Genomic DNA, 26366 nt, shown 5'->3' with positions numbered 1-26366 from the left:
GGTTGGAAGCTAACTCTTTATCCATTATGCTACCATTGTAGCTTTACTTACAAAAGAACTAAAAATAAAAACAGAATTGAAATTTATGGAGAAGTATATAGATGTAGGGATGGTCCCAAGAGGGCTACGTTTAAAGAAAGACTGCACATTTGAGTTAAAAACGGATTTAAAAATAGAATGGTTTGATGTATTAGAAAAAGCTTCCTTTGATTTAATTAAGATTATCATAAAAGCAAGGAATATTGCTCTAAAAGAAATTAATGATGAGTTGAGTAAATCCAAAACGATGTTTGAATCAATAAAAAAAGATATGAAATCTCAGGAAAAAGAGAGCGAAATTATTAGAAAACTAGGTGAACTTAACATTGATCTATTAAATAACAAATGGAAAAAGTTTAACAGGGACAGAGAGGACTATAAAAGTGACGAAGATTTAGAAATCGGACAAGGAGATAATATACAAAACACTGGTAATAAAAAGAATGATATATTATTCAGTAAAAAGAAGGAGAATAGGCCACAGAATAGACAGGAAGAAAGACCTGTTAAAGAATTACCAGATCAAAGACAGATGCAACAGAGAGATAAGAAAGAAACCCTTAATTCAACTAATATTAGAAAGACAACTGTCTATGATAGTTGGGATCAGAGACAGTATGGAGATCAGATAAAAAGAAATGGGAGAACCGAAAGGAGATTTAGGGAAGAGTATATGGATAGTGACTATTATGACAGGAACAGATCTAGAGACCATAGGAGAAATCTGAACCCATCGGGTTATGGTAATAGGAATTATCATTATAATCAGAGGAATTATGATCAACATTATAGAGATTATGAACCAAGAGAGTTTGAGAGAAATGACACTAGGGATCAGAGAGAAAGAAATGGGAATAGACATAATGGTTATTATAATGGAAATAGGAACTATCAACGAGGATGGTTCAATAAAGAGAATGAACCTTATGAATCAAACAGGAGGATAGAACCTATACAACAAAATTGGAGGGTTCCGACATATAATAGATTCAACGCTTTAAGAACAGCTGAGCTATCCCCCCCTAGAGCCAGTACATCATCCCATTTTTTAGGAGGAGGTCAGGACAGAAACCACGACCCTCCAAAAGGAAAGAGAAGAAGAGAGGGGGAAGAGGAAGGGCAAGAAATAGAGAAGTAAGTAATCCAGCTGTAAATAAAGATCAAAGTACAACACACACTGAATCTGAAAACAGTGGGATTTTTAACCTCAGTGAAATACAGTTAACTAAAACACAAGAGGATATACTGAAAAAAGGGTTATCCTTCGCCCCCACCTCCACAATGAATAAATTCGAACACTATATAAACATTAACCAATTTGTGAGAAGACTAACCCTAAAGAAGTATTTTTTAAAAAATCCGATTGTTGATAACAAATCAGATGAGACTAGGAAAGGATATATACACACCAACTTTAGAGCTAAGTCGAAATTCTTTCCAACACAGGAGAAAGGAAATTATATAGAGTCCTTTGAAAAATTGGTTAAACAAGATCTAGAAGAAATGGACATTAAACAAAATAAAAAGTGGAATTTGAGTTTGAAAGAAAAAACAATTCTTAAAGAATTACAATCAAGATCCGATATAGTGATAAAGCAAGCCGATAAAGGGGGTGGGGTTGTGATTATGAGTAATTTGTATTATAAAACTGAGGCATATAGATTATTGAATGATATTTCTACATATAAAAAACTTCTAAATGATCCAGGTGATGAGTATCAAGGTAGATTAAGAACAATGCTTGAAGAAGCAAAAGTAACAAATTTGCTGACAGATTCAGAATATAACTTTTTATTAATCAAAAACTTCAGGACTCCCATTTTTTACTTCCTACCGAAGATTCACAAAAATATGAAAGAACCACCAGGACGCCCGATAATATCGGGTATTGACTCAATTACCTCCAATCTATCACAGTATATTGATTATTTCTTGCAGAACTATGTGAAAGAACTCCCCTCATATATATCAGATTCGGCACATTTTTTGAGAATATTAAAGGAAGTAAAATGGGAAGATAACTTTGTGCTAGTCACCTGTGATGTCAGCTCCCTTTATACTAACATAGAACACAACTTGGGTTTACAAGCAATAGAGAGATTTTTTAATAATGACCCAGAGATGACTAGCACACAGAGTAGATTCCTGTTGCAATGTATCAGGTTTATATTAAACAATAACTATTTCAAATTCGAAAATGGATATTTCTTACAGGTGAAAGGTACGGCTATGGGCACAAGGTTCGCACCCAGTTATGCTAATTTGTTCATGGGGGTATTCGAGAATGAAGTTATAGATCATTCCCCATGGGGTGCGAACCTTGTGCTCTATAGACGTTATATCGACGACCTGTTTTTAATTTGGAAGGGAGACACAGAATTATTGGAGCTGTTTATTGATGACCTTAACTCCAATAAGTTTGGTTTAAATTTCACTTATGAAAGTAGTAATCATAAAATAAACTATCTAGACATAGAAATAGAAATAAAAAATAACGAAATAAAAACAAAGACCTTTTTTAAAAAAGTCGACTCTAATAACTATATAGACTCAGAGAGTTGTCATCATATTAAATGGAAAAAGAACATACCAAAGGGTCAATTACTACGTGTTAGAAGGAATTGCACAGATATAGGAGACTTCGAAGAACAATCAAAAGTGCTTATAAAAAGGTTTGGACAAAAGGGATACGACACCAACAGAATTACACAGATAGCGAATGAGGTTAAGAGTATAGATAGAGAAGAATTGCTAAAGAAAAAAGATAAGACAAGAAAGGAAGAGGAGAAAGGAAAACTAGATATACCATTAATAACAACGTATTCGGCTAATCACAAACAATTCCAAGGAATAATTAAAAAACACTGGCATTTGTTATTGAAAGACCCATTAATAGGGCCTAGCATAGGAATGAACCCAAGATTCATCTATAAAAAGGCGAAGAACCTTAAATCGATATTGGCACCCAGCGAATTTAAACATGGAAAACAACTGTGCAATAAAGGATACAAAACCCTTAAAGGAGAAAAAATTGAAGGTTTTTTTCCGTGTCACCAGTGCAAATCCTGCAAACATAGCACAAAATTAAAACAGATAAAATCAGCTAAAGATGGAAGATTAACTAAAATAACGGATATTATTAGATGCACGGATATGAATATTATTTATATGTTACAATGTAGTTGTAATTTAAGGTATTTTGGACAAACGGGACGAAAGTTAAAAGACCGTATACGGGAACACATTCTAGCAATAGAACATCTGAGGGAAGATACCATTTTGTACAAACATTTTAAAGAGGTCCATAGTGGTAACACTGATGCCTTAAAATTTTGGGGAGTTAAAAAAGTAATATCAGATGGGAGAAGAGGTAATATAGGGTTGAAATTGTTAAAACATGAAGCAGAATTTATTTTTAATTTTGGAACACTCCACCCTAAGGGACTTAACAGTGAAATGGATCTGAATTCCTTTATATAAAATGTACAAAGCACACATCCAAAGATAGAATTTAACTATGACACATAAAAAAAAAAAAAAAAAAAAGATAAAGCTATAAAAAATAATTAAGGAAGGGAGACTAGTTGATTAGCTCAATGAGTAAGGCTAGAACCTTATAAGTATAAGGTACCAGGGTTCGAATACAAGTAAGAATATGTGATAAATCTTTAATTTTCAAAAGTAATAAAAAGAGGAAATAAGTCAAATGCTATAATATGAACATAGGAAGTAAAGCTACAATGGTAGCATAATGGATAAAGAGTTAGCTTCCAACCACATAGGTTGGGAGTTCGAATACAAATGAGAAATATTGAGAATTGTCAAAATCTTTTAAAGTATAATAAGAAGGGGAAATAAGTTAAGTACTAGAATTTGAACTGAGTAAGCATATCCTCAAAAGTAGCATAATGGATATGGAGTAGATTTCCCACCACAAAGGTTGAGAGTTCGAACCTAGGATGGTTTGAGAATATTTATATTAACCTCATATATATAAAAAATTCAATTAAAGAATGTAAGGTGCTTGGGGTTAATACGATTTAAGCTAGTTTGATGAGATTTTGAGAATATTTAATCATTTGCTAGTGGTTATTATATATTTTTTAATATATTAGAAGTAAATTACGAGTAAAATTTTTCACTGAGTCTTGAGAACGATACAGTGACAAGTGGAAAGTTAATATTAAGGACATTTTGAACAAACAAATTATTTGAGAACCAAGAAAGGGTTAACAGAACTCCCTTTAAATAAACGGAATCAGCTGGCTGTAGGCATCTTGACAAAGGCTCCCTGGTGAGCTGAAACGCGTAGACTTGTCTATTATCCAGCCCTGCAGAAAGGAAAAAGACTACAGAGACACATTCACATTCACTCCCAGAACCGTCACGCCAGTAAGACTTGGAGGACCTGGCTATACGGTAGGAGTACAGATCAACCGTTTCTTCTACTAGTGTGCACACTAAGGATACCAAGAGAAGACTACCAGCACTTATTAAAGGTACTCTGAATGTATTTTCAAAAGACTCACTGATTGCCGTTGAGGTGCTGAAGCACTGGTTTGCACCTGTGGAAGCTATTACAGCCATTGCCACCTAGGAGATTCTAAAAGCCCTCACGGAAGAATGTTATAAAACAGCACTTATATGATCAAACTAACATTGCTGCAAACAGACTCCCAATAGCGCTTTTATATATAAAGAACTGTGTTACTGCCATAAGAAGTTACCGCAATTGTTAACCAGTCTGGTTGTTTTTATAACAACACAATAGCTTTATTTAAGGCTTTTTTTCACAGTCAACATTGAGTATTAATGCACAGAGTTCCAAATACTGGTTTTTTTGCTAACAGCTATACATAGTGGTTGGAAACTGTTCTAGAACCTGATTAGAGCGTTACATTTATTTGTTTAAAGTTTGCTCGAAAGTCTTTTAAGGACATTAGTAATTTTAAATTCTCATTTATTTATTTTTTTTATTTTTATTTTTCATTTTTCATTTTTTAGATTAATGGACACCGGTGTCACAGTATTTAAGTGATTTTATACTTATTTGAATATTCTGAATTTTTCTAGAATTATCAGGATTTTGTGTAATAAAATTTGTTATTTGATATTGAAACCTGCAGCACCTTGCATTTCTTTAAGAATTTTTTAAGAATTTCCTAAGAAGTTCAAAATCTGATAAAAAGTGGTTTGGGTTAGTCTAGAGAAATACATATTGAATTATTTTAATCATAAGGTCTAATTGTATTCATTCTGATTTATTGGGGATATGTATAACAGATATAGTTATTATTAGACTATTTAGATTCGATACCTACCCAGGTTTTTAAAAAAAAAAAAAAAAAATTTTGTTCAAAGTGCTAGATCGCCTCTTTTGGCGCCGCCTCCACCCCTTGTTTCTTTTAAATCTTTTTAAAACAATTGCACAATTGTGAGAGGTGCAATTAGGAGGTAGGCAAGTCTGGTTATTCTACCATTGGTCTACACTAACCTTGAAAGTAGCTTTTACTTTAGGGACAGGTACAGGCTGGTCCATTATGGCAAAGAAACAACAAAACAAATTGTAAATAAGCATTAATGAAAAAATAATCTAATCCCCGTTATAAGCTATGAGGTCTGAAAAACATTTAAAAACATTAATTTCTGATCGCTAAGGGAGAAGGACATGTAGCTTGTATGAAATGAGGACTCATGAAAATGAGAAGACAGATCTTTAGTAAACATATTTTAGGTGCAAAATCTGAGCGTGAAAAAAAAGTGCACAAAATGGTGCCTCAGTGACGTCAGAGCAACAGTAAAAAAAAAAAAGGCGACACGGTTTGCACGCTCGTGCGAGCGCTCAGGCTCATGCATTTGAAAAAAATGTATGTTGAATACTAAAAAAGAACCGTACCAATTTAAAACAAGCCTCAATAAACAATCTTTTCCCAAAGCTTCATTAAGCATAGTTATGCAAAGAAAAGAGAATAATGCCTGTCCCTGGGCTGATATATAAAACATATATATAACAGTAACTTAAAAGTATATGTGCCCATCCATAGCTATGAGTGTCCATAGATAATTTAAAGTAATACCTTTGATTTGTAGACATTCGCACACTGAAAACAGACAGCCAAACCAGTACTGCAACATATCAGCATAGGTAATGGAATTGGAGTATAATGTCGATATGTAAAGGGAGGCAGAAGATTAATCCCTTCGACCAAATGTACTGACAGTCTATGAAAAGATTTCCCAGAGGCAAAAACATGGTGACATGAGGCAGTATTCTCTTCACATCCCTCTCACAAGCACTGTACTCTGAGAGGAACTGGGCTTCAAAATGCTCTGAAGCACCTTTCACTGAAGAATCATGCTTCAACCACCTCCTAAGGAGGCAAAGTTTAAAACTGTGGGAAACTTTGCCTCCTCCTGGTAGGAATATATATATCCCATACGTAACAGCTCAAGGACTCTCGCCACCTATATGAAAGAAAAAGACTAATACATTGTACAAGTAAAATTTTTTTTTTTGATAAATCTAGAATAGGACATTTTAAAAATGTATTGCAGGTTATGCCCCTGTGCTAAAAATTACAGACTATTAGTAGAGCTATGGAAGTTGTCCTTATCCACCACAAATGTTCACATTCTGTTAGTTTAAAAATCAAAATAAACACCTTTAACTTATTAAACACAATCTATCTATATTGATCAATTGATAAAGAAATAATACTCTTTGTATGTGTTATATTTATTTTATATAAAAATGCCCTGTAGGCAGTGTTGGCATTCTGTAGCCGTGACCACTAACTAAATGCCTTTTCTGTCTATAAAGCACTGTGCCAGCCAATTGCCAGCCCAGTACATATATATGCTTCTGTGCTAGGGGTCTGACCTGAGCAATGATGTAAGGATGTAGCTAAAAGTGCTATAGGGACAGCGTGGGATGTGAAGTTTGTTATGGGAATGTGGCAGAAAAGAAAATTTATGCTTACCTGATAAATGTATTTCTTTTTTGACACGATGAGTACATAGATCATCATAATTACTAATGGAATATTCACCTCCTGGTCAGCAGGAGGAGGCAAAGAGCACCACAGCAGAGCTGTTAAATAGCTCCTCCCTTCCCTCCCACTGCAGTCATTCGACCGAAGTTAGGAAGAGAAAGGAAAAGCCAAGGTGCCTAGGTGTCTGAAGTTTACAGTAACCCACAACCTGTCTAAAAGAACAGGGTGGGCCGTGGACTCATTGTGTCAAAAAATAAATATATCAGGTAAGCATAAATTTTCTTTTCTTTTTTAAGACACGATGAGTCCACGGATCATCATAATTACTAATGGGATTCAATACCCAAGCTAGAGTACACAGATGATACAGGAGGGACAAGACAGTTAACCTAAACGGAAGGCACCACTGCTTGAAGAACCTTTCTCCCAAAAGAAACCTCATTCGAGGCAAAAATGACAAATTTGTAGAATTTTAGAAAAAGTGTGACAAGAGAACCAAGTTGCAGCATTGCAAATCTGTTCCACAGAAGCTTTCTTCCTGAATGCCCATGAGGAATCGACAGCCCTTGTGAAATGAGCCGTAACTCTGTCCGGAGACTGCTGTCCAGCAGTCTCAAACGCAAAACTTATGATACTCTGCAGCCAAAAAGAAAGAGAAGCCAAAAACAAGAAGAAGACTGACTAAAGACCTAGACGCCTGTAAGAAAGCTATAAAGCATGAACCACGTCCAAATTGTACAGAAGTCCTCTCTTCTAAGAAGAAGGATTAGGAGATAACGAAAGAACAACAGTCTCCTGAATAATGTTCCGATGAAAAACAACCTTAGGAAGAAATCCTAATTTAGAACGTAAAATTAACTTATCCGAATGGAAATAAGATAAGGAGACTAATACTATAACGTCGAGAGTTTTGACACACTCTGATCAGAGGAAATAACAACAAGGAATAAAACTTTCCAAGATAACAACTTAATATCTAGGGAATGCATAGGCTCACACAGAGCCCCTTGAAGAATCTCGAGATCAAATGAAGACTCCATGGAGGAGTAACTGGTGTGAACACAGGCATGATCCTGACCAAGGCCTGACAAAAAGATTGTACGACTGGAACATCCACCAGATGTTTGAGTAACCAACTAGATAAAGAAGAGATTCAACCTTTAAAGGAACCTATCGATAATCCTTCCTCCAACTCTAGGAGAAAAGACAAAAGTCTAGGAATCCTGACTACTCCATGAGTAACCCTTAGATTCACATCAATAGAAATATTTACTCCATATCTTATGGTAAATCTTTCCAAATACAGGCTTATGCGCCTGAATCATGGTCTCTATGACCGAGACAGAAAAAAAAACCCAGCTTAGAAAAAATAAAGCGTTCAATCTCCAAGCTGTCAGCTTCAGAGAAACTAGATTGGGTGAAGTAAGGGCCCTTAATAGAAGGTCCTTCCTCAACGGGAGTCTCCACAGTGGCAGAGATGATATGTCCCCCAGATCTGCATACCGAATCCTGCGAGTCCAAGCCGTGCAAAGAGGACCACCGACGCCTTCGCAAACTGGGGAAATAGGTAATGCTAGACTGAAAGTCCAAGTTACCGCCAGGACGACAAACAGTACCACCTGAGTGTCCCTGGACCCTGACCCGTACCTTGGAAAATTGGCTTTCTACCGAAATGCCATGCATCCAATTCCAGCTGATTTCCCTTGAGAATCAAGCTGAAAAGCTGCCTGATCATGAAGTCCACCTCCCAGAGTCCACCCCTGGGATGTGGATCGACGATATGAAAGAATGGGCCTCTTCCCACTGAATTATCTGGATACCTCTGTTATCACTAAGGAACTCCTCATTCCTCCCTGATGAACTGAAGACATGTGTCCCACTGGAACTAGATAAACTGGACCGAGACTAACTGGGGCCAGGCCAGAATAGTATTAAGAGCACTCTCAGATCCAGGATGATTATAGGAAAAACCGGACACTGAGTTCAAATTCCCTGAGCCTTTAGGGGACCATAGACTGTTCCTTATCCTATAAGGCTGTGTCTGTTACCTCAGACAGCCAAGATGGTCTGCGAAAGCAGGTTCCCTGGAAAGAACGATCCAGAGACATCCACCCTTAAGAACAAACCTTTGTCTCCTGCTCTCCGAGGAGACAAATCTGTATAATCTCCTTTGCAAAGTCTGAGCATGATAATCTGCCGATGTCTGAGAAGGAACCGAGCAAACAGGATGATATCCCATGCCGCGACTATCAGCCCGATACTTCCATGCACAGAGCAACTAATGGCAGAGGAGAAGACCGAAGAAAAAGACTAGAGTCAAAAAGGTCTTTAATTTCCTGACTTCCTTCAAGAAAAAATTTAATTTATAGGAAATCTAATATGGTTCACCAGAAGGTTACCTTTGTCCATGACTAAGTAACTCCTTACCAAATTTACCTTGCTGCTCGATATCACAGAAAGGATAACAACATTCCCATATGTAATCTTGCTTGAAAAAATTGGGCCTGGACTAGATTGACTCCTAGAAAGGGCGCCCCAGCAATGCCCTGTAACCGAGCACCGCCAAACAAACCCAGACTCCAACTAGAAAATTCTGGGAGCTGTGACAAGGCCGACAGACAAAGCCACAATTGGGAATGCTTGTCTGAGAATGTGAAAATACAAGCACGCTTGCTTAATATCCACCTTCATAAAACGACCCTCTTGGATCAAAATGAAATTGAAACAAATAAATAGTTTCCCCCTTGAAGGACGGTACCCTTAGGGATTTGATTAAAATCTTGACATCTAAAATTTTATTAGATTCTAAAGATCTAACATAGTACTGAAGGTTCCCTGGAACCACTACGAGATTTGGATAAAATCCCAAACTCCGTTCCTGAATCGGAACAAGAACTCACTCTCTCAGGTCGGAAAGGTTTCCTACCCAGAGTAAGGCCACTTTACCTCATAATCTTGAAGGTCAAAACCTCCCTCCTGCTCAGAGGAAGAAATAGAACAATTCCCTTGAAATCTTGAAAGGAATTAAAGGAAAGTTTAACCAAAACGTGTGTCACTATGGTAAGTCTGAAATCTTAGCTTCCCGCTAAATACTTGAAGGGAAGCATCTGTAAGAAGAAAATGACCGACTGAAAGGCCCTTATGTTACCTGGATTTCTTAAAAGAGAATGTCTGTTCTAATGGGACTAGCCAAAGTATGAAACAGTATGCTGCCGCACAAGTGACAGTGGCAATAATAAGCCCACTGCACCTGGTGTTCCCAGGCGGTCTCCCTTCCAGGACCAAGCCTGGACCTGCTCAACTTCCGAGATCAGACAGGATCTGGTGTATTCAAAAAAGATTGGTGGTAGACAAGTCATAGGTTGCCAATATTGAGCAACCCCTCTGTTACCCCTAGGAACCTTAAAGTAAAAACTATCCTCTATGGAAATAGTAGGACTCCCATCTAGCGTGGAAATTGTCCCTTCCACCCTGGGTCCCAACTGACGGAACTCCATGAAGAGTCCGCTATGGGTAACATAAACTATTCTAAACCTAGGAAATTGAGAAAAGAAAAAGGGTACCTTCTCTCCCATTCCATAGCATTGATCTTGGTACAACCAAATATTGACAACTCCAATGCTATCATTGTCATCATGAGTAGCTAAAACCTCCTTAAGTAACAGACAGAGGTGTTCTTGCTTAGACCTGAAAAATATAACTTCAGTATCAGCAGGAGAAATTATACTGAGAGAAACTGAGATTTTATCCTCAGATGCTACCGAAGTATCCTCTCCCTCACGTGTGGGAGGGGACCTTGAGATATTAACAACCATGACAGGAACCTCGCCCACTGAATATTTATTTTTCCTCTTGCGCTCTCCCTGCAGCATGGGAAAAGCCGACAACGCACTCGCGACCGCTTTGCACCAGCGGGAAACGATGTCTTGCAAAATAACTCCAGGGGAGTCGTGGAGGAAGCCGCAGGGCACTGAAAGAATGGACGCTAATACTTTTATTTTTTTTATTTAATTATTTTTTATTTTATTTTTTATATATAGGACACTTGAGGAGAAGGCTGCGGGTAAAAAAAACCTTTGTCCAGATGTTTCTTTCAAGAATCAAAACAATATTGGCTCTAATAAAAGGCTTATCTCTGAATTTCAACTGCACGCACATATGCGGCAGAAAAGTTTTTGCAATAGTATAAAGGGCATAAATGTAAAAACACACTTATTCACATGTTAATCCATAAAATTGAACACCATAAATTAATCCATTAACATTGTATATACTGGGTGTGAAGGACATAAAGAGTATGTAACAACCCTATTCACCCTTTGAAATAACAAAGGAAATGCCCTAATGTTGTTTTAAATCAATTCATTAACATTAGATATACATAGGGTGAAGGGCATAAGTGTATGTGACAACCTTATTCACATTTTAATTAATAAAATTAAACACCATAATAAAAGTAACTGTCTCTTTAAATAACAAATATAACGTCCTAACGTTATTTTTATGAACCCATTAACCATGAACATTGCTAAACACACTGTTTTAAATTTTGAAGTTGCCCTTCACTGAATCAAAAAAACAGGCGACCGGACTAAAGAAAAAAACATCCATCTAGCGTCCACAAAAAAAACAACCCTGCTTCCCTGCCATGTACTTAGAACAAACTGCTTCTAACACTGCAGTGGAATAATGGTGCGCAAACATGCCGCGCAACATAGCTCTGCCCATTGTGGGCGTAACAAACTAAAACTCCCGGGCAGCTAAAATGTAAAAATGGAGCCGCCGTGAGAACTAAAGCCCATGTTAACAATAAACAAACAAACCTCCCGACAGTTATAGCATTAATACATAACGTCCAGGGGAGTAAAAATTACATTGATCATGCTGAAGAACCTTTCTCTGCGATCATGAAAATAAACTAACCCTCCAGACGGCTTGTTATAGTAAAATAAAGCCATTGTTAGAAGCTAGTATTAAATTAGAGCCTCTTCTCCACGTCCTTCCAGTGCCTGCAATTACTGACCGATAACGTCCTCCCACCTAGGGATAATGCCATCCAGTGCCCCTTAATATAGAAAAGCGCCAATCTTTCTATGAGCATGTCCCCAGAAATAAAAATCAGCACTTACCTTAAATTGCTGCCCGGCAGTAAGGCAGCCCACCCGGCTTGCGAGGCCCTCATTTTCTCCTCACATTGGCCTGTGGAAATAAAAAGTACTGAGTTTTTCTCTTCCCTCAGACTTTGATAAGCAGGGCAGCAAAACATGTATGGGAGGCGCAGTGAGAATTATGTCCCTCAAGTTCCCAAGTCTTTAAAGCCACCAAAAGCTCTACTGTAGAGACTGACATGGACTACGGCTACACCCTAGAACAAAGCAGCACACTCTGGCACTACTTTAAAAATAATAAACTCTTGATTGAAGAATGTAATCTAACACCTCACTTTACCTCTTCCTATCACTAACGTAGGCAAAGAGAATGACTGGAGTGGGAGGGAAGGGAGGAGCTATTTAACAGCTCTGCTGTGGTGCTCTTTGCCTCCTCCTGCTGACCAGGAGGTGAATATCCCATTAGTAATTATGATGATCCGTGGACTCATCGTGTCTTAAAAAAAGAAAGAAGGGGCTGTAGGGCCAGGGGTGTAATGTAAAAGGTCTACAGGGTCTGACCTAAGAGCAGCTTACATCCCTGACTATCCCCCTTTCATCTGCTGCCTATTCAGTATTTTTATGGTGAAAATCTGGCAACCCTAGATGCCTCAGTCAACTCTTTCTGCCATAGAGTAGCGCCTTCAATTACCTCTCCCTGCCATGGAGTAGCCCCCTCAGTTACCTCCTCCTCCCAGGGAGTAAAGCCCTCAGTTACCTCTTCCTGCCATAGAGTAGCGCCCTCAGTTATCTCTTCCTGCCATGGAGTAGCGCCCTCAGTTACCTATTCCTGACATGGAGTAGCGCCCTCAGTTACCTCTTCCTGCCATGGAGTAGCGCCCTCAGTTACCTTTTCCTATTACCAAAATATGTATCTTGAACAAGATGTGAACCCAGCATGTTGGGCTCGACTGACATAACATACATGATAACTTACACATGTACATTTGAACATCTTCTGGAAGTTCCCTCTTTAGGCATTATATATATATATATATATATATATATAATCACTGTACTCTTCCAAACTTTCACGTTTTTAAAATGTTTCTATAAAGCTCAAAATAAAATTTGGAAATGGTTCTGGCTACTGTAGTCCGTGTCCTCAAATTTACATTTACTGAAACTCACACAGTAAGAAAAAACTGTCCTTATAAAGGTTTACTTGATATGCTTTGTTTAAAAGCAAGTAGATAGGCTTAGGAGTGTGCACATGTCTGGAGAACAATATGGCAAAACTTTGCAACAATACTTTTAACAGTTTTATACATGGTGCAAACACTTTTGCCACATAGTGGTCCATAGACATGTATGCTGCTAAGATAGATTTGCCTATTACAAAGAATACCATGAGAACAAAGTCAATTTGAGAATAAAAGTTCATTAGAAACTTAAAAACAAAATACTGTATTTTGGGTTTCACGTTTGGTAGGGGGGGGTTCTCTGTGTGGGTAACAAAAGAAAAACACTTATTACAAACTAGGCATGTGCTGAGTTCATACTTCTAATATTTGTTTGTCAAACAAATTCCGAATATGGTCGCGAGTAGCGGCATTCAGCCATTTTCAGTGCCAGATATATTTGTGTTAAACTGCAAAACACAAAGATCTGAATTTGCACAGACATTTGTGTGTTACACTCCCCACTATCCGAATTTGTTTGACAAATGTATACCTGAAGTAAGATGGGATAAAAGGGAAATCCTTTTCATCACACAAACCTAATGAATGGGACCGTTAATAAGCTGTAAAGTAAAGGGTATAATTACTGTGTAGTATTGTTCATAAATATTGTCAAAATTTCATCAGATTACATTTTTGATGTTTTGATTAAAGAGACAGTCAACACCAGAATTGTTGTTTTAAAAGATAGATAATCCCTTACTTAAACATTCCCCAGTTTTGTATAACCAACACAGTTATAATTATACACATTTTACCTCTGTAATTACCTTGTATCTAAGCCTCTGCAGACTGCCCCCTTATTTCAGTTCTTTTGACAGACTTGCATTTGAGCCAATGAGTGCTCACTCCTCGGTAAATTCACGTGCATGAGCTCAATGTTATCTATATGAAAACACATGAACTAACGCCCTCTAGTGGTGAAAAACTGTCAAAATACATTTAGATTAGAGGCGGCCTTCAATGTCTAAGAAATTAGCATATGAACCTCCTAGGTTTAGCTTTCAACTAAGAATACCAAGAGAACAAAGCAAAATTGGTGATACAAGTAAATTGGAAAGTTGTTTAAAATGAAATGCCCTATTTGAATCATGAACGTTTTTTTGGACTTGACTGTCCCTATAAGAATAAAACCAGATATACTTAATCAAGCAGGTTATTACAAGAAGCAAATAGGAAAAAAATTGCATTATCTGTAAAACAAGCATGCAACGGAAATACAAAAAAAAAAAAAAAATGTCTGTCATATTGTGTGCTCACCTTATGTTGCTCTTGTCTTAGTTCTGTATCAAGAAGCGGCAAACTTTGCAAACACAGACTGTATAGGCACAGTTTAACATCAGAACTAGAATTAAAATGAAACATTTAAAGTGCATGTTTAGTATTTTTTTTTCCTTTGTAAACCTGTTGACATTCACACAAAATGTTCCAATGCCAAAGATAATGGAGCAAAAAGGTTTTCTAAATGATTATTATTATTATTATTCTTTATTTATAAAGTGCCGACAGATTCTGCAGCGCTGCCCATGGGTACAAGGATAACAGTACAATGGAGAAACAATATGCTAAGACAAATACAGGGAGAATTGAGGGCCCTATTCCCGTGGGAACTTACAATATAGATGGGTAGGAGGATGGGAAACAGGAGGTGGGGACTGCAAAGGTGAGAATGATATTAGTGAGGAGATTTTAGTTAAGTGAAGTTAGTTTGTTAATAAGTCGGATGATAGTATTTCCTGAACAGAAAGGTCTTTAGGGAATGTTTAAAGGAGGAGAGGTTAGGGGCAAGTCTGACAGCTCGAGGAAGTGCGTTCCAGAGGGTTGGTGCCGCACGAGAGAAGTCCTGTAGTCTAGCATGAGAGGAGGTGATGGTAGAGGACGCAAGAAGCAGGTCATTGTTGGATCTTAGGGGACGGGCAGGAGTATATTTGTTGATGAGTGAGGACAGGTAGGGTGGGGCAGCATTGGTGAGGGCTTTGTAGGTCAGGGTGAGAATTTTGAATTTAACTCTGTTGTGAATGGGGAGCCAGTGAAGGGACTCACAGAGAGGTGCAGCAGAAACATAGCGTCGAGAGAAGTGGATTAGCCTGGCAGATGCATTTAGGATGGATTGGAGGGGAGAGAGGCGGGAGAGAGGGAGGCCAGTTAGTAAGATGTTACAGTAGTCAAGTCGGAAAATTACCAGGGAGTGGATTAGCTGTTTAGTAGTTTCAGCATTCAGAAACGGACAAATTTTGGAGATATTGCGAAGGTGGTTGCGGCAGAATGAAGAGAGTAGTTGGATGTGGGAAATGAAGGACACATTTGAGTCAAGCGTGACTCCGAGGCAGCAGACTTGGGATGATGGGGAGATAGTGGTGCCGCCAACAGTGATAGAACAATTAAAAACTGTAGTGGAGTTAAAGGGGGGAATTAGAAGTAGTTCAGTCTTGGACATATTTATTTTTAGGTGGTGAGAGGCCATCCAGGAGGAAATGCCAGATAAGCAGTCGCTGATGTGAGAATTGACAGAAGGAGAGAGAGCAGGGGTGGAAAGGTAGATCTGGGTGTCATCAGCATAGAGATGATAGCTGAAGCCTTAGCTGTTGATAAGTTTACCCAGTGATGAACAGAAGGTCAATTTAGGATTAGGTTAGACTAATGAGAGAAAAAAAGAGAGCGAGCGAGAAAGAGAGAGCGAGAAAGAGAGCGTGAGAGACAGAGAGAGAGAGAGAGAGATTTTTCCAGTCTTGTATATATGACAAGAGGTATATGTACATAGGTAAAATAAAAAAAGTGTGTGGAATTTGACTAATAGTTGCTGTGTAATTATATATAGTCATTATCCAGTTTAGCGCTCTCAGTAATGTGTCGGGGGAACTCCAAAAATAGATAACTACTAGATTCTCTGGTTATGTTAAGTGTAGATTAAATGTATAATGTTTTGGGGTTTCACCACGTTTTCAGATATACACAATAAAGTGAGATTTGTGGTAAGACCTATGGCGTGCACTTTCCATTTGAACTGTGCTTTTCTTTTTGCTGCACCCGAGGCTATTAAATTAGGATTCGGAGTGCACTTTGTCTTATATATATATATATACACACACACACACAGTGTATATATATATATATATATATATATATATATATATATATATATATATATATATATATATATATATATATATATATATATATAGATACAAAAAAGAAAAAAGCCGGATGCGGTCTTGATTTAAATTAAAACGTCCAATTTATTGGTCAATGTTAAAAATTGACAGTACTCAAACGAAAAAAGTCTAACATGTTTCGGCACACGGCCTTACTCATAGACATAATATTCTTAGTGAAAACCGCCAGTATTTAAAAGCAGTAGTGAGTATCTATTGGTTGTCATTAATTGCTAACAAGTAACAAGTGATAATATACTTAAACAATAGGAGAACCTAACTAACAATGCTGTTGAATGAACACATGCTTGCTGCACAGGTGTATAGATTTAACATATATATAGGTGGCATATGAATCCCAACCAAAATTAATATTTAATGAAATTATACCATATATATGGCGGCTAGTTTAAATTCAATTGAATCAACAAATATTTATATAAATGAATAAATCTATACAGACAGATTGTAATATACAAAAATAATAAAAGAAATAAAAATAAACCATTTAATTTGAAAAGTCACATGCTTGTGATCATACATACAATGTGAATACATAAGCCTAGAGCAATTTTGAATGACTACTGTTAAAAATGTCAAAATTGCTCTAGGCTTATGTATTCACATTGTATGTATGATCACAAGCATGTGACTTTTCAAATTAAATGGTTTATTTTTATTTCTTTTATTATTTTTGTATATTACAATCTGTCTGTATAGATTTATTCATTTATATATATATTTGTTGATTCAATTGAATTTAAACTAGCCGCCATATATATGGTATAATTTCATTAAATATTAATTTTGGTTGGGATTCATATGCCACCTATATATATGTTAAATCTATACACCTGTGCAGCAAGCATGTGTTCATTCAACAGTATTGTTAGTTAGGTTCTCCTATTGTTTAAGTATATTATCACTTGTTACTTGTTAGCAATTAATGACAACCAATAGATACTCACTACTGCTTTTAAATACTGGCGGTTTTCACTAAGAATATTATGTCTATGAGTAAGGCCGTGTGCCGAAACATGTTAGACTTTTTTCGTTTGAGTACTGTCAATTTTTAACATTGACCAATAAATTGGACGTTTTAATTTAAATCAAGACCGCATCCGGCTTTTTTCTTTTTTGTATCTGTTTCATTATCCCTTGCAAAGCCAGGTCTTGCAGCGAACTTTCTGATTCCTGGTAAATATCAGGGATTCTACCATTTGTTCCCCGGACTGGGATTTTTGAAGTTACCCCAGAAGGATTGGCCGAGCGGTGGAGCTACGTCACAGACGAGCACGGATTGGCTGGTATCGACTAAGGGACGTGTCAGGAAGTGCAGCCACGCCAGAGAGCGGACGCAAGGAGTGGATATCGTAAAAATTAACCGGTCTTCCAGAGGTGCAGCGGTGGCCGTGCCGTATGGTAAAGTTACCGGAGAATCACAAGTTAAACCCTCCATTCACTTATTTGCTGTAAAGAATCCTGTGAGTCCTTACCCCTGTTGATCCACGATGTCTTTCCATTTCCCCACCGAGCTCAGGCATACTTCATTGAGGTCTTCAGAGTGACTGTTTGTCACGGCAGGAAACCACAAATCAGCCTTGATGTTTCTTTCTATATATATATATATATATATATATATATATATATATATATATATATACACACACATATATGCACTGCTTGAAAAAATAAAGGGAACACTTAAAGGGACACTGAACCAAAAAAAAATATTTTGTGATTCAGATAGAGTATGCAATTTTAAGCAACTTTCTAATTTACTCCTATTATCATTTTTTTTCGTTCACTTGCAATCTTTATTTGAAAAAGAAGGCATCTAAGCTTCTTTTTTGGTTAAGTACTCTGGACAGCACTTTTTTATTGGTGGATGAATTTATCCACCAATTAGCAAGAATAACCCAGGTTATTCACCAAAAATGGGCCGGCATCTAAACTTACATTCTTGCATTTCAAATAAAGATACCAAGAGAATGAAGAAAATTTGATAATAGGAGTAAATTAGAAAGTTGCTTAAAATTGCATGCTCTATCTGAATCACAAAAGAAAAAATTTGGGTTCAGTGTCCCTTTAAACAACACAATGTAACTCCAAGTCAATCACACTTCTGTGAAATCAAACTGTCCACTTAGGAAGCAACACTGAGTGACAATCAATTTCACATGCTGTTGTGCAAATGGGATAGACAACAGGTGGAAATTATAGGCAATTAGCAAGACACCCCCAATAAAGGAGTGGTTCTGTAGGTGGTGACCACAGACCACTTCTCAGTTCCTAGTCTTTCTGGCTGATGTTTTGGTCACTTTTGAATGCTGTCGGTGCTTTCACTCTAGTGGTAGCATGAGACGGAGTCTACAGCCCACACAAGTGGCTCAGGTAGTGCAGTTCATCCAGGATGGCACATCAATGCGAGCTGTGGCAAGAAGGATTGCTGTGTCTGTCAGCGTAGTGTCCAGAGCATGGAGGCTCTACCAGGAGACAGGCCAGTACATCAGGAGACGTGGAGGAGGCCAAAGGAGGGCAACAACCCAGCCGCAGGACCGCTAACCACTACCTCCGCCTTTGTGCAAGGAGGAACAGGAGGAGCACTAACAGAGCCCTGCAAAATGACCTCCAGCAGGCCACAAATGTGCATGTGTCTGCTCAAACGGTCAGAAACAGACTCCATGAGGGTGGTATGAAGGCCCGACGTCCACAAGTGGGGGTTGTGCTTACAGCCCAACACCCTGCAGGATGTTTGGTATTTGCCAGAGAACACCAAGATTGGCAAATTCACCACTGGCGCCCTGTGCTCTTCACAGATGTAAGTAGGTTCACACTGAGCACATGTGACAGACGTGAAAGAGTCTGGAGATGCCGTGGAGAACGTTCTGCTGCCTGCAACATCCTCCAGCATGACCGGTTTGGCAGTGGGTCAGTAATGGTGTGGGGAGGCATTTCTTTGGGGGGCCGCACAGCCCTCCATGTGCTTACCAGAGGTAGCCTGACTGCCATTAGGTACAGAGATGAGATCCTCAGACCCCTTGTGAGACCATATGCTGGTGCGGTTGGCCCTGGGTTCCTCCTAATGCAAGACAATGTTAGACCTCATGTGGCTGGAGTGTATCAGCAGTTCCTGCAAGACGAAGGCATTGATGATATGGACTGGCCTGCCCGTTCCCCAGACCGGAATCCTACTGAGCACATCTGGGAATTCATGTCTCGCTCCATCCACCAACATCACGTTGCACCACAGACTGTCCAGGAGTTGGCAGATGCTTTAGTCCAGGTCTGGGAGGAGATCCCTCAGGAGACCATCCGCCACCTCATCAGGAGCATGCAGTACTGAGCCTCATTTTGACTTGCTTTAAGGACATTACATCAAAGTTGGATCAGCCTGTAGTGTGTTTTTCCACTTTAATTTTGAGTGTGACTTCAAATCCAGAACTCCATGGGTTGAAACATTTGATTTCCATTTTTTTATTTTTGTGTGACTTTGTTGTCAGCACATTCAACTATGTAAAGAACAGAGTATTTCATTAGAATATTTAATTCATTCAGATCTAGGATGTGTTATTTTAGTGTTCCCTTTATTTTTTGGAGCAGTGTATATTTATATATATATATATATATATATATATATATATATATATATATATATATATATATATATATATATATATATATATATATATATACATATATATACACATACATACATATACACACATATATACATATATATATATATATATATATATACACACACACATACATATATATATATATATATATATATATATATACACACACACATACACACAATATTGAATTATGGGAAGAGACCTATAATCTTTCTATATCATATTGAATACACCCCTAAAGTAAATTCCCAGTAAAGGAAAATACTGGTGCAGAAACTTAAAATAATTATGAATAAGACCTTGAAAGAGAGATATGGATAAAACAGATAATCTTCTTTATATCCAAAAGTAAGGGAATTCGGCACTCTTTTTATTTGAAAAAATAGGGCTTTTTATTTTGTGATATAAATATCAAACTTCCACCTGTTTGCAAGATATCCTCCTGACAGAGGTTACTACAAACCCATCACAACATAAAAGTCAGAATATTCTACATTGGTACATAATCATCATAACATCCTAAAATAATCTAAACTGCTAACACTGCGAGTATACATATTACCTCCTCCAGAGCGGCTTGAAAAGTTCTCTGTTCTCCACTTGCTCATCCGTTATGCTGCTAACAGCTGAATCCACGCTGTTTGAACCAAATGCTCTGCAACATATGCTCTCCTGAGCCAATTACTGGTTGTTTAGAACGTGATCATCCTGGGTCAGGTAACTGGTTTGTGATGTCATCTTTTTCTTTTTCACTTAAATGTGAGAACCCCAAAGTGATCTTTTATGAACAAACTTGAATAAAAAGTTTTTCCTTTCCTCTTACTTGATGCTTATTCCTTTACTCCTTAGAGAGATTGGCTTGCTCCTTAGCTTTGCATGCTTGCAGCAATGTTGGTATCCATTCAAAAGAAAACTGTCATCTCATGAAGACTCTTTGCCAACAACATGTTTGTTTCACCCCTGCTTGCAATCTGAACTGGGGCTTCGTCAGGGCTTACTTTCTCATCACCTGTGCTTGATTATTTAAGCCTTTAAGCCCAACCTACTTTTGTTTTTCACAACACATTTGTTATTAAAGGGACATTACTTAACTCTAAGTTTTATCCTAACCTGTTTAATGAGCTGTATTTTTTCTCAAGAGGGCATACAAATGTAGTTACTTCACACCATGATGTGTTTTAACACAAGTCTATTTCAGCTATGTTAACCTATATTTATCTGTATATATGTGCTGCTATTTTTATTAAATGAAGCTTCCTAAGTTATTTCATGTCTTTGAAATACAGTAAAAGCTGGATATGTGTTAGTAAAGGGAACAAACTGTTTACCTTATGTGTGTAATTAAATATAGCTCATATATTGTTACCATATACAAGTTAATTAAAGGGACATACCCATTTAAATTTTTGTCCCCCATTCTAATAATGTCCTTAAAAAATCGTTTAGGGCTTCAACTCTTTTCACTATGAGGCTTCTCTATTAGAGGACTTATTGCAAAGCCATATATACCAGCTTTGCAACCACATAAACTTTCATTTGCAGTTTCCAATCCCCAAATTATTTTATTACTCTGCATCATTTGGTATTTTGCACCTAGACAAAGCTAGCATAATCCATTTTGTCATTAAGACCCATGGGTTTCCTTGTCCTTAGATAGTAAGTCCACCTTGCCTCCTTTTGTAGGAGGACTTTATCTACATCTCCCCCTCTACTGTGGGGGTCACCTTTGTCTATTGCTACAAACTTTAACCCTTCTGTGTCACTATTATGATGACTAGCAAAATGTCTAGCTACATTGATGTCACGATTGTTTGTTATATCATCTCTGTGCTCCTGTATCCTGTCCTTTAAAAAACGTTTCGTTTTACCAATATAGAACGAAGGACATGAGCAGCGAAGAAGATACACAACCCCTTCAGAGTTGCAATTCATGAAAAAACGGATATCAAAAAACTTTTTTGTCCATTGCCCCTAAAGGTTTTACTTTTTTCCATATGGGGGTAATAAACACACTTGCCACATGGATAACTTCCTTTTATTCCTCTATCTTTTCTAAGCCAATCAGACATGATGGGCTCCTTACAAACCTGCTTCTTACCAACCTATCCCTCAGGCTGGGTGCTTTCTTGGCTGTAAGTAGAGGGAATCGCCCCACTACCTTACTTAAATTTTCATCCAGTTTCAATATGTGTCAATTGTTTTTCAATACTTGTCTTAGAGAGTCCCATTTATTGTTATAAGTGGTGATAAATCTTATTGGACCATGTTTATTTTCCTTTCTTTCACCATACAACAATTAATCTCTGCTAGTTTTTCTAGCTCTAGAAAGTTCTTTTTTAATGTTTCTATTTGAATAGCCTCTATTCTGAAATCTTTCTCTCATGCTTACTGCATGTTTCTCAAATTTTGTAACCGAGGAACAATTCCTTCTAAGTCGAAGGAATTGCCCCACGGGTATCCCTTTAATTAGAGATTGGGGGTGAGCACTTGTAGCTTCCAAAATGCTGTTTGTGGCTATGGATTTCCTGTAATTTTCAGTTGTTATTGTACCCCCTTCTTTCCTAATCATTACATCCAAAAAGGAAAGTTCTGTTAGACTAGTTTCAAATGTGAGAAGGATATTTTTATCATTAGTATTTAACTCTTTCACAAACTTTTTAAGAAGCTCCTCTGAACCATCCCATAATATCAGGATGTCATCCACATATCTTACCCACATTATTACATGTGGGCCAAAGGCATTGCTTATTATTTATGATACATCAGACATTTCCCATGCCCCCAAGTGTAGACAGGCATATGTTGGGGCTCAAACCCGCCCCAAAGCGGTGCCTCTGACCTGCCTGTATATGCTTGCATCAAATGAAAAGCATATACATTGTAAGAGTTGGATGACAAAATATGTTTGTCTCTGGAAATTACTATGTCTGGTGTCTAAAAAGGACTTGATAGCTTTAATGCCAATATTATGTGGAATTGAGGAGTAGAGACTTTCCACATCAAGAGATACTAATATAGTTTCTTCTGTTACTTTTATCCCATCCAACATTTTTAACAGGTCAGTGGTACCTTTGATATAGGAGGGGAGGGTGTGCAGGAAGGGTCTTAGTATAAAGTCAACATATTGTCCTATCTTCTCTGTGACCCCCCCTATTCCCGAAACTATCGGTCTTCCCGGAGGGTTTTTCATATTTTTATGGAGCTTTGGTATTATATAGAATGTTGGCATGGAAAGGAATTTTGGATAAAGGTAATTAAATTCCTGATTTGTTATCAGCCCTTCCCTCTTTTTGCCTGATTTAGAATTTTGAAGAGTTTAAGTTGTGTTTTGGCTATGGGGTTGCCTGGCATTTTCTCCTATTGCTCTTGCATTCCCAATTGTCGCTTTACCTCTTTAATATATTTATTTTCATCCATCAATACCAAATTCCCTCCCTTGTCGGCAGGTTTCACTATCACATTTGTGTCCCTAGCCAATTCATCAAGGGCCCTGTTCCTATGTCAGTGAACATAGTCTCTATATCTTATAAAGACATTCACTGCCGGTACCTGTGACACTATAGGCATAAAGGAAGATTTAGTTTTAAAGGGGAATTTTATAATTGAGGAGATAGCAGCCTCTGGGTTCTTTATTTGGTTATCTTCCAGAAGGGATTCCAGAACTTAGATAGTCTGCCTGTCCTCCCCACTCACCTCATTGCCTACTTAATTCTGTTTACCTATTGTTTGAGCAAGTACTAGTTTCCTAACATATAAGTGAAGATTTTTGATTACTTCAGATGTATCCATTTTATTTGTGGGGCAATATGAAAGTCCCATTTTCAAAACAGATGTATGTGCAATATTGAGGGGAAAGGAAGACAGGTTGACTATCTGGAGTTCATCGTCATTGTGTTTCCCTAGTAACCCCTGCAAAACCTCCTCCTTGACCTCCCCTGTATGATAATCTATCCTGAATCTGGTAGTTATGTTCCCTGCCTCTTTGTCTGGTAGGATATCTCCTCTCTTCTAAGGATATAGTTCCACAACCTCTTCCTCTTTCTGCCTCCTCTTTAATTGGCACATATTGAAACTGTATGAAAATGTAAGTAAGGTAGTGGGGGAATTTCCTCTACTTACAGTCAAGAAAGCACCCAGCCTGAGGGATAGGTTGGTAAGAAGCAGGTTTGTAAGGAGCCCATCCATGTCTGATTGGCTTAGAAAAGATAGAGGAATAAAAGGAAGTTATCCATGTGACAAGTGTGTTTATTGTCCCCATATGGAAAAAAGTAAAACCTTTAGGGGCAATGGACAAAAACGTTTTGATATCCGTTTTTTCATGAATTGCAACTCTGAAGGGGTTGTGTATCTTCTTCCCTGCTCATGTCCCTTGTTCTATATTGGTAAAATGAAACATTTTTTTAAAGAACAGGATACAGGAGCATAGAGATGATATAACAAACAATCGTGACACCAATGTAGCTAGACATTTTGCTAGTCATCATAATAGTGACACAGAAGGGTTAAAGTTTGTAGCAATAGACAAAGGTGGCCCCCACAGTAGAGGGGGAGATGTAGATAAAGTCCTCCTACAAAAGGAGGCAAGGTGGATTTACTATCTAAGGACAAGGAAACCCATGGGTCTTAATGACTAAATGGATTATGCTAGCTTTGTCTAGGTGCAAAATACCAAATGATACAGAGTAACAAAATAATTTGGGGATTGGAAACTGCAAATGAAGGTTTATGTAGTTGCAAAGCTGTTATATATGGCTTTGCAATAAGTCCTCGAATAGAGAAGCCTCATAGTGAAAAGAGTTGAAGCCCTAAACAAATTTTTGAGGAAATTATTAGAATGGGGGACAAAAATTTAAATGGGTATGTCCCTTTAATTAACTTATATATGGTAAAAATATATGAGCTATATTAAATTACACACATAAGGTAAAAGAGTTAAGTAATGTCCCTTTAATAACAAATGTGTTGTGAAAAACAAAAGTAGGTTGGGCTTAAAGGCTTAAATAATCAAGCACCGGAAGATGAATAAGTAAGCCCTGACGAAGCCCCAGTTCAGATTGCAAGCAGGGGTGAAACAAACATGTTGTTGGCAAAGAGTCTTCATGAGAGGACAGTTTTCTTTTGAATGGATACAAACATTGCTACAAGCATGCAAAGCTAAGGAGCAAACTAATCTCTCTAAGGAGTAAAGGAATGAGCATCAAGTAAGAGGGAAGGAAAAACCTTTTATTCAAGTTTGTTTGTTCATAAAAGGATCACTTTGGGGGTTCTCACATTTAAGTGAAAAAGAAAAAGATGACATCACAAACCAGTTACCTGACCCAGGATGATCACGTTCTAAACAACCAGTAATTGGCTCAGGAGAGCATATGTTGCAGATCATTTGGTTCAAACAGCGTGTTAGCAGCATAACACGCTGGTTCATTTGCTGTTAGCAGCATAACGGATGAGCAAGTGGAGAACAGAGAACTTTTCAAGCAGCTCTGGAGGAGGCAATATGTATACTCACAGTGACTAGCCCCATAAGTAAGATCCTATGTGAAAAATTGCTGGGAAATTAACTGCTTTAATAAAAAGTGATACTTCAAAAAAAGAAGCAGTCTACAGACCTAAAGTGCGGTGGAAACCGCGGTCAGCAGGCATAAGGTCCCAGCTTTAAATTCCTTATGAGAGTTTCATATATAAAATGAGTTGCACCTCTTTATTTTCATGGGACTGCCCTTGATGAAAAGGGAATATTTCCATTATAATGTGCATCAAAGTTTTTTTCTTTCCTTAAAGTGACAGTATGCTAATATTGCTTGCAACAAAGTAGATTGTTTAGTATCAATATGCATACACTATTTAAGGGCATTAGATCTGTTTACATTATTTTAGGAGGTTATGGTATGATGATTATGTACCAATGTTGAATATTCTGACTTTTATGTTGCAATGGGTTTGTAGTAACCTCTGTCAGGAGCATATATTAAAAACAGGTGGATGTTTGATATTTAAATCACAAACTAAAAAGCCCTATTTTTTCAAATAAAAAGAGTGCGGACTTGCCTTACTTTTGAATATAAAAGATTATCTGTTTTTTTTTTTTTTTTTTTTATTCTTTTTTTATTGAGGTTTTGTAATAATAAGATAACATACAATGATAGCCTTATAACAATAAGGATACAAATAACATTTTGCAATTAACATTGTCATATGCAGAGAAAATAAGAAAAGT

At 37.5% G+C, this 26366-nt stretch overlaps 1 protein-coding gene across 1 annotated transcript in view; it reads right to left on the bottom strand.

Moving 5' to 3' along the window:
* The window catches only part of EVC (EvC ciliary complex subunit 1), a 561189-nt gene that overhangs the window by 357517 nt on the left and 177306 nt on the right, over positions 1-26366 (bottom strand). Inside the window, exon 4 of the mRNA XM_053700301.1 lies at positions 14620-14704. Within this exon, the coding sequence (XP_053556276.1) occupies positions 14620-14704 (85 nt within the window). The remainder of the gene's footprint in view (positions 1-14619; positions 14705-26366) is intronic.

The sequence above is a fragment of the Bombina bombina genome, chromosome 2, assembly GCF_027579735.1.
Source record: "Bombina bombina isolate aBomBom1 chromosome 2, aBomBom1.pri, whole genome shotgun sequence".
NCBI lineage: Eukaryota > Metazoa > Chordata > Amphibia > Anura > Bombinatoridae > Bombina > Bombina bombina.
The sequence above is the reverse complement of the archived record's forward strand: the minus strand, read 5'-3'. Positions and strand labels throughout refer to the sequence as shown.